This window comes from Malania oleifera, chromosome 4 (genome assembly GCF_029873635.1).
Source record: "Malania oleifera isolate guangnan ecotype guangnan chromosome 4, ASM2987363v1, whole genome shotgun sequence".
Classification (NCBI taxonomy): Eukaryota; Viridiplantae; Streptophyta; class Magnoliopsida; order Santalales; family Ximeniaceae; genus Malania; species Malania oleifera.
Window position 1 is genome coordinate 119,608,698 of NC_080420.1, and position 13,156 is coordinate 119,621,853.

The window sequence follows — 13,156 nt, forward strand, 5'->3', positions numbered from 1 at the left end:
TACATATAACTCAATGGAGGCAGACATCTCCGGTGAATTTTTAAAATGGAAAGGACTTTTTAGTAAACTAAAGGTTTGTTCTACTAAAAAAAAAATACTATGCTGCCACCATTCTTAAAAAAATAGGCAAGTCAATTATAAGAAGATTTTAGGAAGTGCTTTCTTTCTATTTTTCTTTTTTTTTATTACGAATTCATATTATTTTTATATTTATTTATAAGATGCAATTTAGTACATAGAACCTAAAAAATATAACATGTAACGATGTAGTTAAAATATCTTATTTTCAAATAAATTATTTATTTCATACAAATATATTTGTTCGATTATGTGGATATGTTAGCTTTGGTACAATTCCAAGAGGGGGAGTGAATTGGTATTTAAAAATTTTAACCCATAAGTCAATCTACTAATCAACAGTATTACACAAACATAAGATCAATTTAGTGCATGTAAAACAAATCAATGCAAATATACAATGGAATTTAAATTACAATAGAAATTTAATCAAGCATGCACAATAAAACAGTAAAGGAGACGATGCCTAGAAATGTTATCAAGGTTCGGCCAAATTGCCTACGTCCCCTCCTTAGCTAACAAGTACAAGGATTACCATTATAAACTCACTTAACGGGTGGAGTGACATCAAAACAATCAGGTCAATTAGCACAGAACTGACCTCAATCTTTACAACCAAGTTAATTAACACATGGTTGACCTCAACCAATACAATCCTTCCAAGCTGGATTACCACCCTCTCAGGTTACGCCTGGAAATACAACAAATTTATTAATAAAGAAACTGATACAGTGATTATGCTTTCATGTAAAGCATATATGTACCCAGTACGCGCAAGTAATAATCAATTCACACGAAACATGTAGGAACTGTAAGCTGACTGGTGTATGTGTGCAATCTACACTCAATATAATGATATTATCTAATCAAGCACAAGAGTGTTCAAACAAGCTAATCTTTGAAAGTAAAGTATATGAAATCTCAATATCAGCTTAGTGTTTCAAAGATGTTAGCAATATTTATTCAAATGAATTCAAAAATATTTTCTAAACTTGTATTTAGCACAAGAGTTGTTTGAAATCTAACTTTATAAAATATTTCACACACACAAAGCAAATAAAGCTTTAAGGAATTTTGCAATGACAATGCTAAGATCCTCGAGCTAATGAGTTTTTCCCAACACAAGATTTATCAAGTAAAATATGTGGGATAACTCTTTGCTTAACCCTCCAAAATCAATATCAAATAAACAAACAAGCAAATGGAAGTATGAGCACACTATATAATCAATAACACAATATAACACTCTCATAAAGATAGAATGTATCAAAGGAATGAATGTTTGAGAGTATATGGAGTGGAATAGGCAAAAATATGTTTTTGAGATTGAGAGGATTTTTGCTAATTATTTTGGCTAATTTCTTACAAATTATTGCAAATGAAGCCCTATATATAGAGATAGGAAAAATTATAGCTGTTAGGACGTGTAGGGTATTATTATATTTGTTTTAAAACATTTTAACCCTATTAACCCTGTTTAAAAAATTAAACCACGGTAAAAAATAATGTCCAACCCAAGAGCACCGGTCAATCGAAGTTCTTGAGGTTCGGTTGATCAGGCAAGAAATGAACTATGAGTTCGGTCGACTGGACTCGGAGTTCCAAAGGCGATTTTCTCAATTAGGGCAGTTCGGTCGACCAGGAAGATTTGAACTATTAAGTTCAGTCGACTAGACCATTGAGTTCCACTCGTGGGAACTCGGTCGACCAGGGTGTTGGTTTGCATTTTGGGCACGGTCGACTAGGTGGTTAAAAAATTGATTTCTAGGGAGTTCGATCGACCGAGAGCATTTGAACTAACTAAGTTTGGTCCATCGGGAAGTGGTCAAACGTTGACCTTGTGATCGGTTCGGTCGACCGGAAGGTAATGAAGTGGGAAGTTCGATCGACCGAGCCATAGTCAAACTGTTGACCCGGCATCGGTTCGGTCGACCGAGGGAGTTTGTACTTGAGTAATACGGTCGACCGAACATGCAACTTAAGTGCATTTCGGTTCTTTTTAAGCATGCAAACACCCTATTCAAATGATCATTCATATATATGCATGTGTGAGTGTCATAGGGTCATTTATAGGTCTTTTTGAAGGCACTGAAAAAATTCCGTGTCAGTCAACCGAAGGGTGTTCCCTAAGGTCTTTTTATGGTCATTTGCTTTTCAAGTGATGTGTGAGGACCTAGAGTCATTCTATGGTCTTTGAGTTTTGTAGTTCTTATATGCATTAAATGCATTAAATATTACAGACCATATCCTATTGACTATTATAGGCCAAAATAAATGATTAAATTACAATACAACATAAACAAGGTCTTCACGTCTTCACTTCATGTGCCGTGTGCGTGTACTATATGATACTTCCGATTGGTCTTGCACACAAGCTCATTAATCATTAGATACCAGAGTATTTGTTATAATCAAAATGAGATATGACTAATAAGGTTAATAGGATAAGATTTTCAAAAAATATGTAATTACAATGGTCATTTTTGACGTCAAAATAAACATGCGAGCATTACATTATCGAGAAATTTAAAGGATCTTACAAGTAAAACACTATTTAAGAGTCTTTTGAATCATAAAATTTAAATTTTTTTATTTATATATTTTTTTCGTCCTTACCCGAAAATTTTTTTGGGTTCCCCACTACATGGGCACATATAGGGGGCATATTTCTAATATAATTTCTCATATATATATATATATATATATATATATATATATGTTAGTAAGTCATATAACAAATACGAAATAAGTCATATTTTCCTATTTAAAAACATTTAATTTTTGTTTTCAAAATATTATGTTAATGATATGAAAATTTAAGAAAGTAATAAAAATAATTTAAAGTTTTGTTGAAAAATTTTAAAAAACAAAGTCGCATTTTTATATATTTTTTTAAAATTATAAAATAAAAATAAAAAATATTTTTAATAATAATTTTTTTAAAAAAGTGTCAATTAAACTAACGTTTTTAAATGAATATTTTTAAAATTGTAGAATGAGAATTACCCACATAATACTGCATAGAATTAATATGCTTTTAATGAAACTCGAATAAAAGCTCAATTTTTTACTAAATAAAACATAATTTTTTCTAGTACGTGCCAATGAGAACTCCAAAAAATTATAGAAAAAAAAAAGTAAAAAGGCAAATTTTTTCTCAAAATATTATAAAAAACAACAGCATAAAATCCAATAACTATAGGATTTTGAAATTTACTTACGACATTTTTAGAACTCAAAAAAGACATGCCATAAAAGGGGCAATTTTCAATTAGAATGCATGGATAATACGACATCATTTTGAGTTTGGCAAAGGAGGGACACGTGGCAGTCAGGCAGGGGCAGTGACATTTCACGAAGTGACTGCCGGGTGGCAGAATATATGGGATATAAAGTACAGAGCTGTGGCATTCTCTGACCATAGCAAATCCAAGTCCAATGAGTGGACGTAAACCGCGAATATTCAACTAGATTTGAATGTGGTTTCGAATCCGCAACAACACATCCCTTTTTCTAGCAGTTCACGCAATGATAGCTTATCGAGAACTTATCAGATTATCAGGTATAAGTGCCATAACTTATCAGATAGGTCAGTAGAAAATGAAAGACTCCTGCAAAACGCATCGAAGATAGCGAGACCAAGTCTCTCTCTCTCATTCTCTCTCATCTTTATCTCTCTCTCTCTCTCTCGCTCTCCCTTCGAAGCAGCCTTTCTTGTCAAGCTTTCTCGTTTCTGCGGGAACAGAAACCCTAGAAATTCTGGGAGTGCGTTCGAGTTCTGGTGCCGAGAAGCCCTGATTTTTGTGGTTTTCTTGGATTTGTTGGAGTTTGGGGCTTGATTTGGAGAGAAATGTCGTCTCTGAGCAGAGAATTGGTGTTTCTGATACTCCAGTTTCTGGAGGAAGAGAAGTTTAAGGAGTCTGTGCACAAGTAAGCCTCTGTGTCTGTCTCTTTCTCTGTTCCTGTCTCCGTTTTGTCTTTGTCTGATTTTGGTTGCTGAGAAAAAAAGAGGAAAATCGAAGGAGGATGTATAAAAAGTTTTGAATCAGACGTTTGTATGTCTCAATTTAGAAATAATAATAAAAATAATAAAGAGGAGTACACGAAAAAATTTCTTTAATAATGAATTATCTGGGACTTCTGATTTTAATTCTTATTTATTGTCTTACATTTCTGTCAATAATAGCTCGGTTGCGTCAGATGTCTGGTGTAGGATCAGTGCGCTTTCTTGGGTTATAGTCATTGATGAATCTTAGATAAGATTTAGACTAATTTATTTAATTTCCATTTTTTTCTTGGCAGTTAAATAAGTATTTTTCTTAGTCAACATAGTTTAATTGGAAACATTTTCAAACAAATAATGGTATTCTGTGTTGGTTTTGTGCAGGCTTGAGCAAGAATCAGGGTTTTTCTTCAACATGAAGTACTTTGAAGAGAAAGTACACGCAGGAGAATGGGAAGAAGTCGAGAAGTATTTATCTGGGTTTACCAAAGTTGATGATAACAGATACTCCATGAAGATATTCTTTGAAATCAGGAAGCAGAAGTATCTAGAAGCACTTGATCGGTATAGTTTTTCCTGTGTCTATTAAAAAGTGTTTATATCTCTTGAGATTTATAATATCTGTTCTTTTGGGTCGTTTAAATGATGTTAGGCAAGACAAAGCGAGGGCTGTTGAGATCTTGGTGAATGACTTGAAAGTGTTCTCGACCTTCAATGAGGATTTGTATAAGGAAATTACTCAGCTTTTAACTCTCAGCAATTTCAGGTATTATAAACTGTTGAATATATACGTATAAGGTATGTTGATGCTTTTGTCGTTGTGGTACGGTTTTAGTTCAAGCGTATGGCAGTACATGGACAAGAGGAGGGGGAGAGGTAAGTTGATCAATCCTGTGGATAATGGCACGATGATATGTGATTTAGTTCATTAATAGAAGCTTAGACACAGTTGAACAGAAAAAGGGAAACCCCAAGTAAGTGGACAAGAGGAGGGGGAGAAGTAAGTCGATCAACCCTGTGGATAGAATCCTGATGAAATGTAATTTACTTTGTTTATAGAAGCTTGGACAGAATTGAACGGAAAAAGGGGAATCCCAAGTGGTTAGGATTCTAGGATTTTTGCTATGGTGACTATTTATGCATTGCCGAGCAGAAAAGAAAAAATCACTTACATTTACGTTGTATTAATTCCATGCTGGCTTGGATTTTAGTGATGTGGGATATAAATGCATACCACTGTTTTCGTTTTAAATTTGTCTCATTTAATGGAACTTAATATTTACTAAGCTTTTTTTTTCTTTAATTTATACTTGTCCTTTTATAATCAGGGAAAATGAGCAGCTTTCAAAGTATGGGGACACCAAAACAGCTCGTGGCATAATGTTGGTAGAGCTTAAAAAATTAATAGAAGCAAATCCCCTTTTCCGTGACAAACTTGTTTTCCCTTCTTTAAAGTCATCGAGATTGAGGACGCTCATTAATCAAAGGTAAAATTGTGAAGAGTGAGTGATTAATATGCAGTCACTGATTATCCATTTTGTCTCTTTGTTTTCAACACAAAGCTATGGTTATGCTTTGTGTAGCTCTGTCTGGGAAGGTCTGTTGGGTTTTTGGAACCTTAGGGGAGATCTGCGACTTTTTACTAAACCTAAGGGGATATTAATTGCCCTAATTTTTTTTAAATAATAAAGCAATAACTTTATTAAGATGGAAAGAAAAGTTCTAAAGGTGTAGTCATTTTTCACACTCGAGTTTTTGTGGAAATCAATAATTACTGTTTTCTTTTCCTGCTGGGAGGAAGTCAATAATTATTCGCACAGGGTTTTCATTGGTATATTTCCATGGTGGATGAAGCTCCTTCATTTACACAAGCAGATTCTCTGAGGGATTATTCTATGCGTAAACAGACTTGACATTCTTTATCAGTCACTAAACAAAATAAGCTGCTTAAAGTTGGCTTTTTTGGTTTCAATTGCTGTGCTGTCCAATGTATGCTTGACCCCTAAGATACAAGTTCATGGTCAATCCAGTTTGAATTGGCAGCACCAACTCTGCAAGAATCCAAGGCCGAATCCAGATATTAAAACCTTATTCACAGACCACGCATGTACTCCTCCAAATGGGGCTCTTGGGGCTACACCTATCAATCCTCCAGTTGCTGCTGTTGCAAAGCCTGCTGTTTATACGTCGCTTGGAGCACATGGCGTATGGTGTTCATATTTAAGTTTTTAAAATTTTTTAATTCCTTGAGATAGGACCTGCTCATGGTATACTGATGAATGCTTTATGTTCACTTATTGTTTGTAGCCTTTTCCACCCACTGCAGTTGCTGCTAATGCTAATGCTTTAGCTGGCTGGATGGCAAATGCAGCTGCTTCTTCATCTGTTCAAGCAACTGTTGTGACGGCATCATCAATACCTGTTCCACCAAATCAAGGTTAGGCATTCATTTGGCTTCATATTTCAGTCATAATTAACTACATACAAAAAAAAAAAAAATCTGAATTATGAGAACGTGTGTTTATTTATGTATTGGGATTGATAAAAGCAGTTTATGCACGATAAAAGCAATTTTTTATAGTACACAACAAATTTTATATTTCAGTCATAATTAACTACAAAAAAAAAAAAAAAAAAAAAAACTGAATTATGAGAACGTGTGTTTATTTATTTATTGGGATTGATAAAAGCACTTTATGCACGATAAAAGCAATTTTTTATCCTACACAACAAATTTTTTTCTTGGTTGCTTAGTAAATGTAAGAGACGTCCATTTTACATTACCATTTTTCTTTGCTTTTTCCCCACTTTTGGTGCTAACCTTAATTCGGGAGCTCTTTCTCTCTCACTTGTTTTGTTTTGCTCTATTTTTATTTTTATTTCTATTTTTTTTGGGGGGAGGGGGGTTATTTTTTAATTTATATTTATGGAATAATTACAATTTTTTTGCGCAAAGGTAGCATTTTTTAGAAGATCATTACATTTGCTACCTCTTTAAAATGTTCAATGTGCTTCTGATGAATTGTTGTTGAGGGTTATAATTGTATGCATTGATGTAATCTACTTCTTCTTTTGAATAGTTTCGATATTAAAACATCCAAGAACACCCCCAACAACTCTAGGTATGGTTGATTATCAGAATCCAGATCATGAACATCTGATGAAACGCTTGCGGCCTGCACAGTCCATTGAGGAGGTAATCTTGAAAATTCATGCTTTCACGCGTGCATTTATCAGTTACTAATCATACATCTTATCATTGTGCTACTAAAATATATCTGGGATGTTTCTTTTTTTGACATGATTCATTCTTTTTTCTTTTTTTGGTTGACTTGTACTTTTTTCTGGTTATAAATGTATAGGTTACATACCCAACAGCCCGTCAGCAAGCGCCGTTTTCACTGGACGATCTTCCAAGAACAGTAGCTTTCACCTTGCATCAAGGATCCACTGTCACAAGCATGGATTTTCACCCTTTGCACCACACATTGCTTCTGGGTATCTCATGTTTACTATTAATTTATTGTTTATTGTTAACTTCCTATCAAATAGGTTGCAGTAGAGAGTTCTTCTCTCCCTTTTCCCTTTCATTTTCTCACTCACTGTATTTTGAGAAGTTGGTGCTCGAAGTGGTGAAATTACCCTCTGGGAAATAGCGTTGCGAGAGAGGCTGGTTTCAAAGCCATTTAAGATTTGGGATATGACAGCTTGCTCAATGGCATTTCAGGTGCTTGTCTTTTTTTTTTTTTCCTTTTTTTTTTTTTTTTGGTGGCATACTTGGTGTTACACCTTTTATAATGGAATATATTCTTGAGCCACAGCAACAGATGTGGAACCCTCATGTTTTCTTGAAACTTGGCAACTGGGAAGTAAACCAAGAAGCTTTCTCTCCTCTTTCTATTCTCTATCTCTCTCTCTCTCTCTCTCTCTAATCTTTTCCTGTTTTCCTCCTTTCTCTTTGAGTCTTCACTCTGAACGCTTTTCCTTTTCAATGACACTTGGAAATCATAGCCACTTGCAACTAATCAACTCCATCACCACCTCAGTCATTGAGGCTCAAAACCTTGGTACAACATTACCCCCATTTGCCTCTGCTGCTGAAACAAATTGCAACCACCACCAAGTGCTTGAAGCCACCAAAATAAAAAAGCTCGCACTCATGTTGAAAGAATTTTATGATTTAGATTCTATTTTAGTAAAATAAAATTTTAACCTTTGAAAGATGCACCTCAAGAACAGCAGGCTGTAATCAAGGTTGGCAGCACAAACTCACCATGGAGTGGTTGATTGCTTTAAGGTGGTGTCCTTCTTGGGACCATAATTGAGAGGCCTGGAGGATAGATGTAACTTCCCTTGGACAGGGGCCTGGTTCCAGGTTTAGTTACTCAGGTTGACAAGTCTTGGGTGGTTTGAAAAATTTTAGGCTGGTGCAAGTTTTTTTCCCTTGACATGTGGGTGGGCCCTCATTATGTGGTAATTTTATGGGGATGAAATTTCGGGGCTTTGATAAGAGTAAGAAAGGACAGATGTTGCTGAAATGTGCTTTGTTTGCTATATTTTGGGTTCTGTGCAAGAAAATGAGTGGTAGAATTTTATAAATAGGTTTGCTTTCTTTCTTGTTTTGGGATAGAGTGATTTTTCTTGCTTCACTTAAGGCCTTAGTTTCAGGAATATTTTCAGGGGTTCCTAAGTTCCTTTGAGTAATATGCAAAGGGGTTGGAGGGTAGTCTTATTGAATTTTTTTCTTTGTTGTAGGAGGACATCTTGTTCTCCTGTTTTGTTCTTTCTTTTTTTTTTTTCCCTCAACAATTATCTTTGCCTATATAGTAAAAAAGATAATCTTTTGAATAAAATTTCTGTTTTTGGGTTGTATTTTTTCAAGTCACGTTACTTTTAAAATTTTTTGTCACATTTTCCATCTTGAAGTCACATTTCTTTACTTCACAAAGTGACTGTTAGCAATTTTTTTTAAAGCCATATTGCAAAATAGCCTGTGTCACAGCCGTTTTGGGGCAATGTGCAAGTTTTATATTTTTTACTTTGATTCACATACAGGACATTTTGAAGGCATGTCAAAGGTGTGTCCATGTATAATATGTCTTGGGCAGGCCAATGTTTTGAATTGTGATGTGGTTTGATTGGTTCCCTGTTTTTCTGATGGTCAACAATTTGAAGTAATTGGTTAGTCTTACAATTGATGGTTTCTTACAGACGGCCATTGGCAAAGATGCTCCAATATCTGTTAATCGTGTTGCATGGAGTCCAGATGGAAATTTCATAGGTATGTGAATTAACAAATGAAACAGATTTTATGAACTTCATGTTTATATTTCTTATTGTTTTATATGCTGCAGGGGCTGCATTTAGCAAACATTTAGTTCAGTTGTATGCTTATCCTGGATCAAATGATCTACGCCAACATTTAGAGGTGTGTAGAGATTTCGCAGCCCATCCGTCAATGCCTTTTTTTTGGCTGCAGCTTGACTTGCATCCTTGTCCCTGCAGATTGATGCTCATGTTGGGGGAGTGAATGATTTAGCTTTTGCTCATCCAAACAAACAACTGAGCGTAGTAACCTGTGGAGATGATAAATTGATAAAGGTGAGTTGTATCAAATATTTTCAAGAAATGATTTGGCAAGTGTTAGAAGATCCATCTATTTTTACCTTTTATCTATATTCTCTAAATGGAAGGAGTGAAACAGGTATGGGATTTATCGGGACGGAAACTCTACAGCTTTGAAGGCCATGAATCACCGGTGTATTCTATCTGCCCTCATCACAAAGAAAACATCCAGGTATGATAATTAAAAGGAAAGATCTTTTTTGGTTCTTACCTGTTAGTATATACATTTGTGACCTGTTGGGAAGCACATACATTAAGGTTATGTTTGGTGAATAGAAGGGTCATAATACAAGGATTTTTTAGCTTATATAAGAAGATGTGTTGTCATAATAGAAAAGGATATGACTATTCCCAAATTTTACCATGGGAATGTGTATTCCTATCCTAGTCCATGTTGGATGGTATTGCACCAGCTTTTGCATGGGTGGTTTTTTTCAAAATTATTATATCCTTGTACAATTTTTATTACATGTCCATCTTATTCCATTCTATTCCAAGGAATAGAAATTCCATAGTCAAATGTAACATACATGTTTTACTCTCCTAGCATGGAGGTAAGACTATGTACACCATGCCCTCCTCATATACCAATTGCGTGGGAGCATTGTGCCTTGGCTGTTAAATTTTTTACATACACAGTTCTTATTATTATTATTATTATTATTATTATTATTATTATTTTTGAAATAAATTAGTTGAATTTATGCTCATTTTGATCTGCTGGTTGTAACTCACAAGTGCTTGCATTAGTGCCGGTTGACTCCAAAGAAATGATGATTACACCATTTCTTGTACTTTTTCAATTCAGAGGAAGATGGGTAAAAAGTGTACTGGTACTTGAATGTATTTTTCATTCATGGATAAGATTGCAATATTAGTGATTAAAATAGTTTTAAGAACGCTGATTGCACTTTAGGCTCTCTGTTGTAGGTGCAATCTGTGAATATGAGTTCTTTGATATTCCAATAAATTTGCAACATGAATATTATATTACCCTAACTGTTGTCAATTGCTTGTGAAAATGATCATGTTGTGCTCACCACACTCTGCTGAATGCTGTGCTACGAATCCACTTTGAATCCATTACTACCAGATCGTAGATCTAATTACTGTAACGAACACCCCAGCACCACCAGTGTAGTGGTCTGCCACTAGTACAAACTCCTCAACAGTATGGTCATTGTTGGTGTTGCTGTCACTTCAGCAGAAAGTGTCGTATCATTTTTTATCGTGCCAACTTTATCTTTACTACTATGTTGCTAAGCCATCTGTTTCATTTGTATTGCATCAGATCACTATTTCTGTACTGCCTTATATGCAGGACTAATGGTTCCCTGATCACATTGCCAACCTTCCATGACTGTGACATCTTTTTTCAATTTTTATGAACCGAGCAGTGCAGTACACTTTGTATTGTGTTTGTTTACCTGTATACTGTGGAGCTACTCTGGAACTGAGAACCGGACTTGGCTGATGCTAAATCTTTATTATGTATTTTTGTTTAGTTAATGATGTTGGCCAGAATATTCTTAAGATGTGACATGGAGTGTGTTTCCATATGGTGACTCCCTAAATCTAGATTAGAAAGCATCGATTAAACAACAATAAGAATAATTATCTGGGTAATGAGTGTGCTAAAACATGCAACACTCATATACCATGGCTTGTGCTCTATATAATGGTGGAGAATTATGAAAGGATCCAAAAAGTTGCTGGACAGTGGTGGACAACTTTCTCATGTTATAATCATGTTGACACAGCATATTTTAACATGGAGAAATGGGCAACAGATTATAACTTAATTGACCTTTTGTTCTACTCTTGTTTGTTATTTTGCAGTTTATATTTGCAACTGCTATTGATGGGAAAATTAAGGCCTGGCTGTATGACAATATGGGCTCTAGAGTTGATTATGATGCTCCTGGACAGTGTTGCACTACAATGCTTTATAGTGCAGATGGAAGCAGGTAACAATAGCAAAATCCAATTGTAATTTTCACTTTTTTTGTGTCTTTACACTATATACATGCATGTCTGCAAGTGTGTATTTAGTTGTACAGAAAGTGTTTCTTGCACCATACTGGATGTGTCATAGCAACGATGTTGAAAATTATTTTATTAAATAATATGCAATTAGTCCTGGATTCTGTGGTTTATTACGGGGAATTGGGATTTTTCCCAGATTATTTTCTTGTGGAACGAGCAAAGATGGCGATTCTTTTCTGGTTGAATGGAATGAAAGTGAGGGAGCAATAAAAAGGACATATTCAGGGTTGAGAAAGAAATCAGCTGGTGTCGTGCAGTTTGACACAACACAAAATCACTTTTTGGCTGTGGGTGAAGATGGCCAGATAAAGTTTTGGGACATGGACAATACCAGTCTCCTCACAAGTACAGATGCTGACTCTGGACTCCAGGTCAGTATTTCATGGTTGGTTTTGTATTCTTAGAAACACTTCTATGTTTGATCAATTCTCATATATCATCATGTTAATTGCTTCAGAGTCTTCCTCGTTTGAGGTTCAACAAAGAAGGAAATCTTCTTGCTGTTACCACAGCAGACAATGGTTTCAAGATACTTGGAAATGCTGCTGGTCTCAGATCATTAAGAGCAATTGAAACCCCATCATTTGAAGCACTGAGAGCACCAATTGAATCTTCTGGAATCAAAGTTACACTCTTTCTTTTTAGTTTGTATGTCTTTTTTCTCAAAAAAAAAAAAAAAAAAAAAAAAAATCTACAATAAGTGATCTTCCCTTCATGTTTGTTGAGTAGGTTTCTGGGACTTCTGCTGTAGCAAATGTAACTCCAGTCAATTGTAAAGTGGAAATAGGCTCTCCTTCCAGGCCATCTGCAATTCTTGTATGTCAGCTAGAGCTTTTAAAACAAATGATGATGTTCTTTCTTAAATATTTTTTCTCTTTATACACAGTCCCTTTCTATGGAATGGGCTTTGATGCAAATCCAATCTGAGCCTCATCCAATAGTTTGGCTGTGGGAAATGGACCTAGACTTATAATATGTTAATGATCCAAGTTCAAACGTTCTGTTACTTAACAAATTGGATTAAGATATAGGGTATTCAGATCTAATGATGACTTGATTTGATAGAAAATATAGTAATATGCTTGTAAAGTCAAACATAAGATCATACTATTTATAGTATATGTTTTTATGTGCTATATTGTACATTATCCCTGATATAATATATGTTGACAGAAGATCATGAAATGGAACTTCAATAAAACGAAGTGAATAAGGGAGCCGGTTTAAATTATTTACAAAATTATGTATTTACTGGTTATTTCGAAAATAATTTCTAATCTGCTATGGCAACTTAGCCAAGCTCGCTGCTGCCAAAAGACAAATTTGAGCATGTTTGCATTCTAATTTTTGTTTTCCTTGTTTTGTTTGTTTTTTATTTTGTTTTTTCCTTTGTTTTGTTTCTTA

General features: G+C 34.8%; 1 protein-coding gene across 2 annotated transcripts in view; it reads left to right on the forward strand.

Moving 5' to 3' along the window:
• The first annotated feature begins 3,703 nt into the window (after positions 1-3,703).
• Positions 3,704-13,156, forward strand: part of LOC131154189 (topless-related protein 3-like) — a 28,220-nt gene continuing 18,767 nt past the window's right edge. For both annotated transcript variants that reach the window (XM_058106777.1, XM_058106779.1), the window contains exons 1-17: positions 3,704-4,008; positions 4,466-4,645; positions 4,734-4,847; positions 5,410-5,568; positions 6,112-6,286; positions 6,389-6,518; positions 7,162-7,277; positions 7,444-7,579; positions 7,699-7,808; positions 9,293-9,362; positions 9,436-9,509; positions 9,587-9,682; positions 9,786-9,878; positions 11,546-11,673; positions 11,889-12,123; positions 12,210-12,377; positions 12,482-12,568. In XM_058106777.1, the coding sequence (XP_057962760.1) occupies positions 3,929-4,008; positions 4,466-4,645; positions 4,734-4,847; positions 5,410-5,568; positions 6,112-6,286; positions 6,389-6,518; positions 7,162-7,277; positions 7,444-7,579; positions 7,699-7,808; positions 9,293-9,362; positions 9,436-9,509; positions 9,587-9,682; positions 9,786-9,878; positions 11,546-11,673; positions 11,889-12,123; positions 12,210-12,377; positions 12,482-12,568 (2,151 nt within the window). In that variant the 5' untranslated portion in view covers positions 3,704-3,928. The remainder of the gene's footprint in view (positions 4,009-4,465; positions 4,646-4,733; positions 4,848-5,409; positions 5,569-6,111; positions 6,287-6,388; positions 6,519-7,161; positions 7,278-7,443; positions 7,580-7,698; positions 7,809-9,292; positions 9,363-9,435; positions 9,510-9,586; positions 9,683-9,785; positions 9,879-11,545; positions 11,674-11,888; positions 12,124-12,209; positions 12,378-12,481; positions 12,569-13,156) is intronic.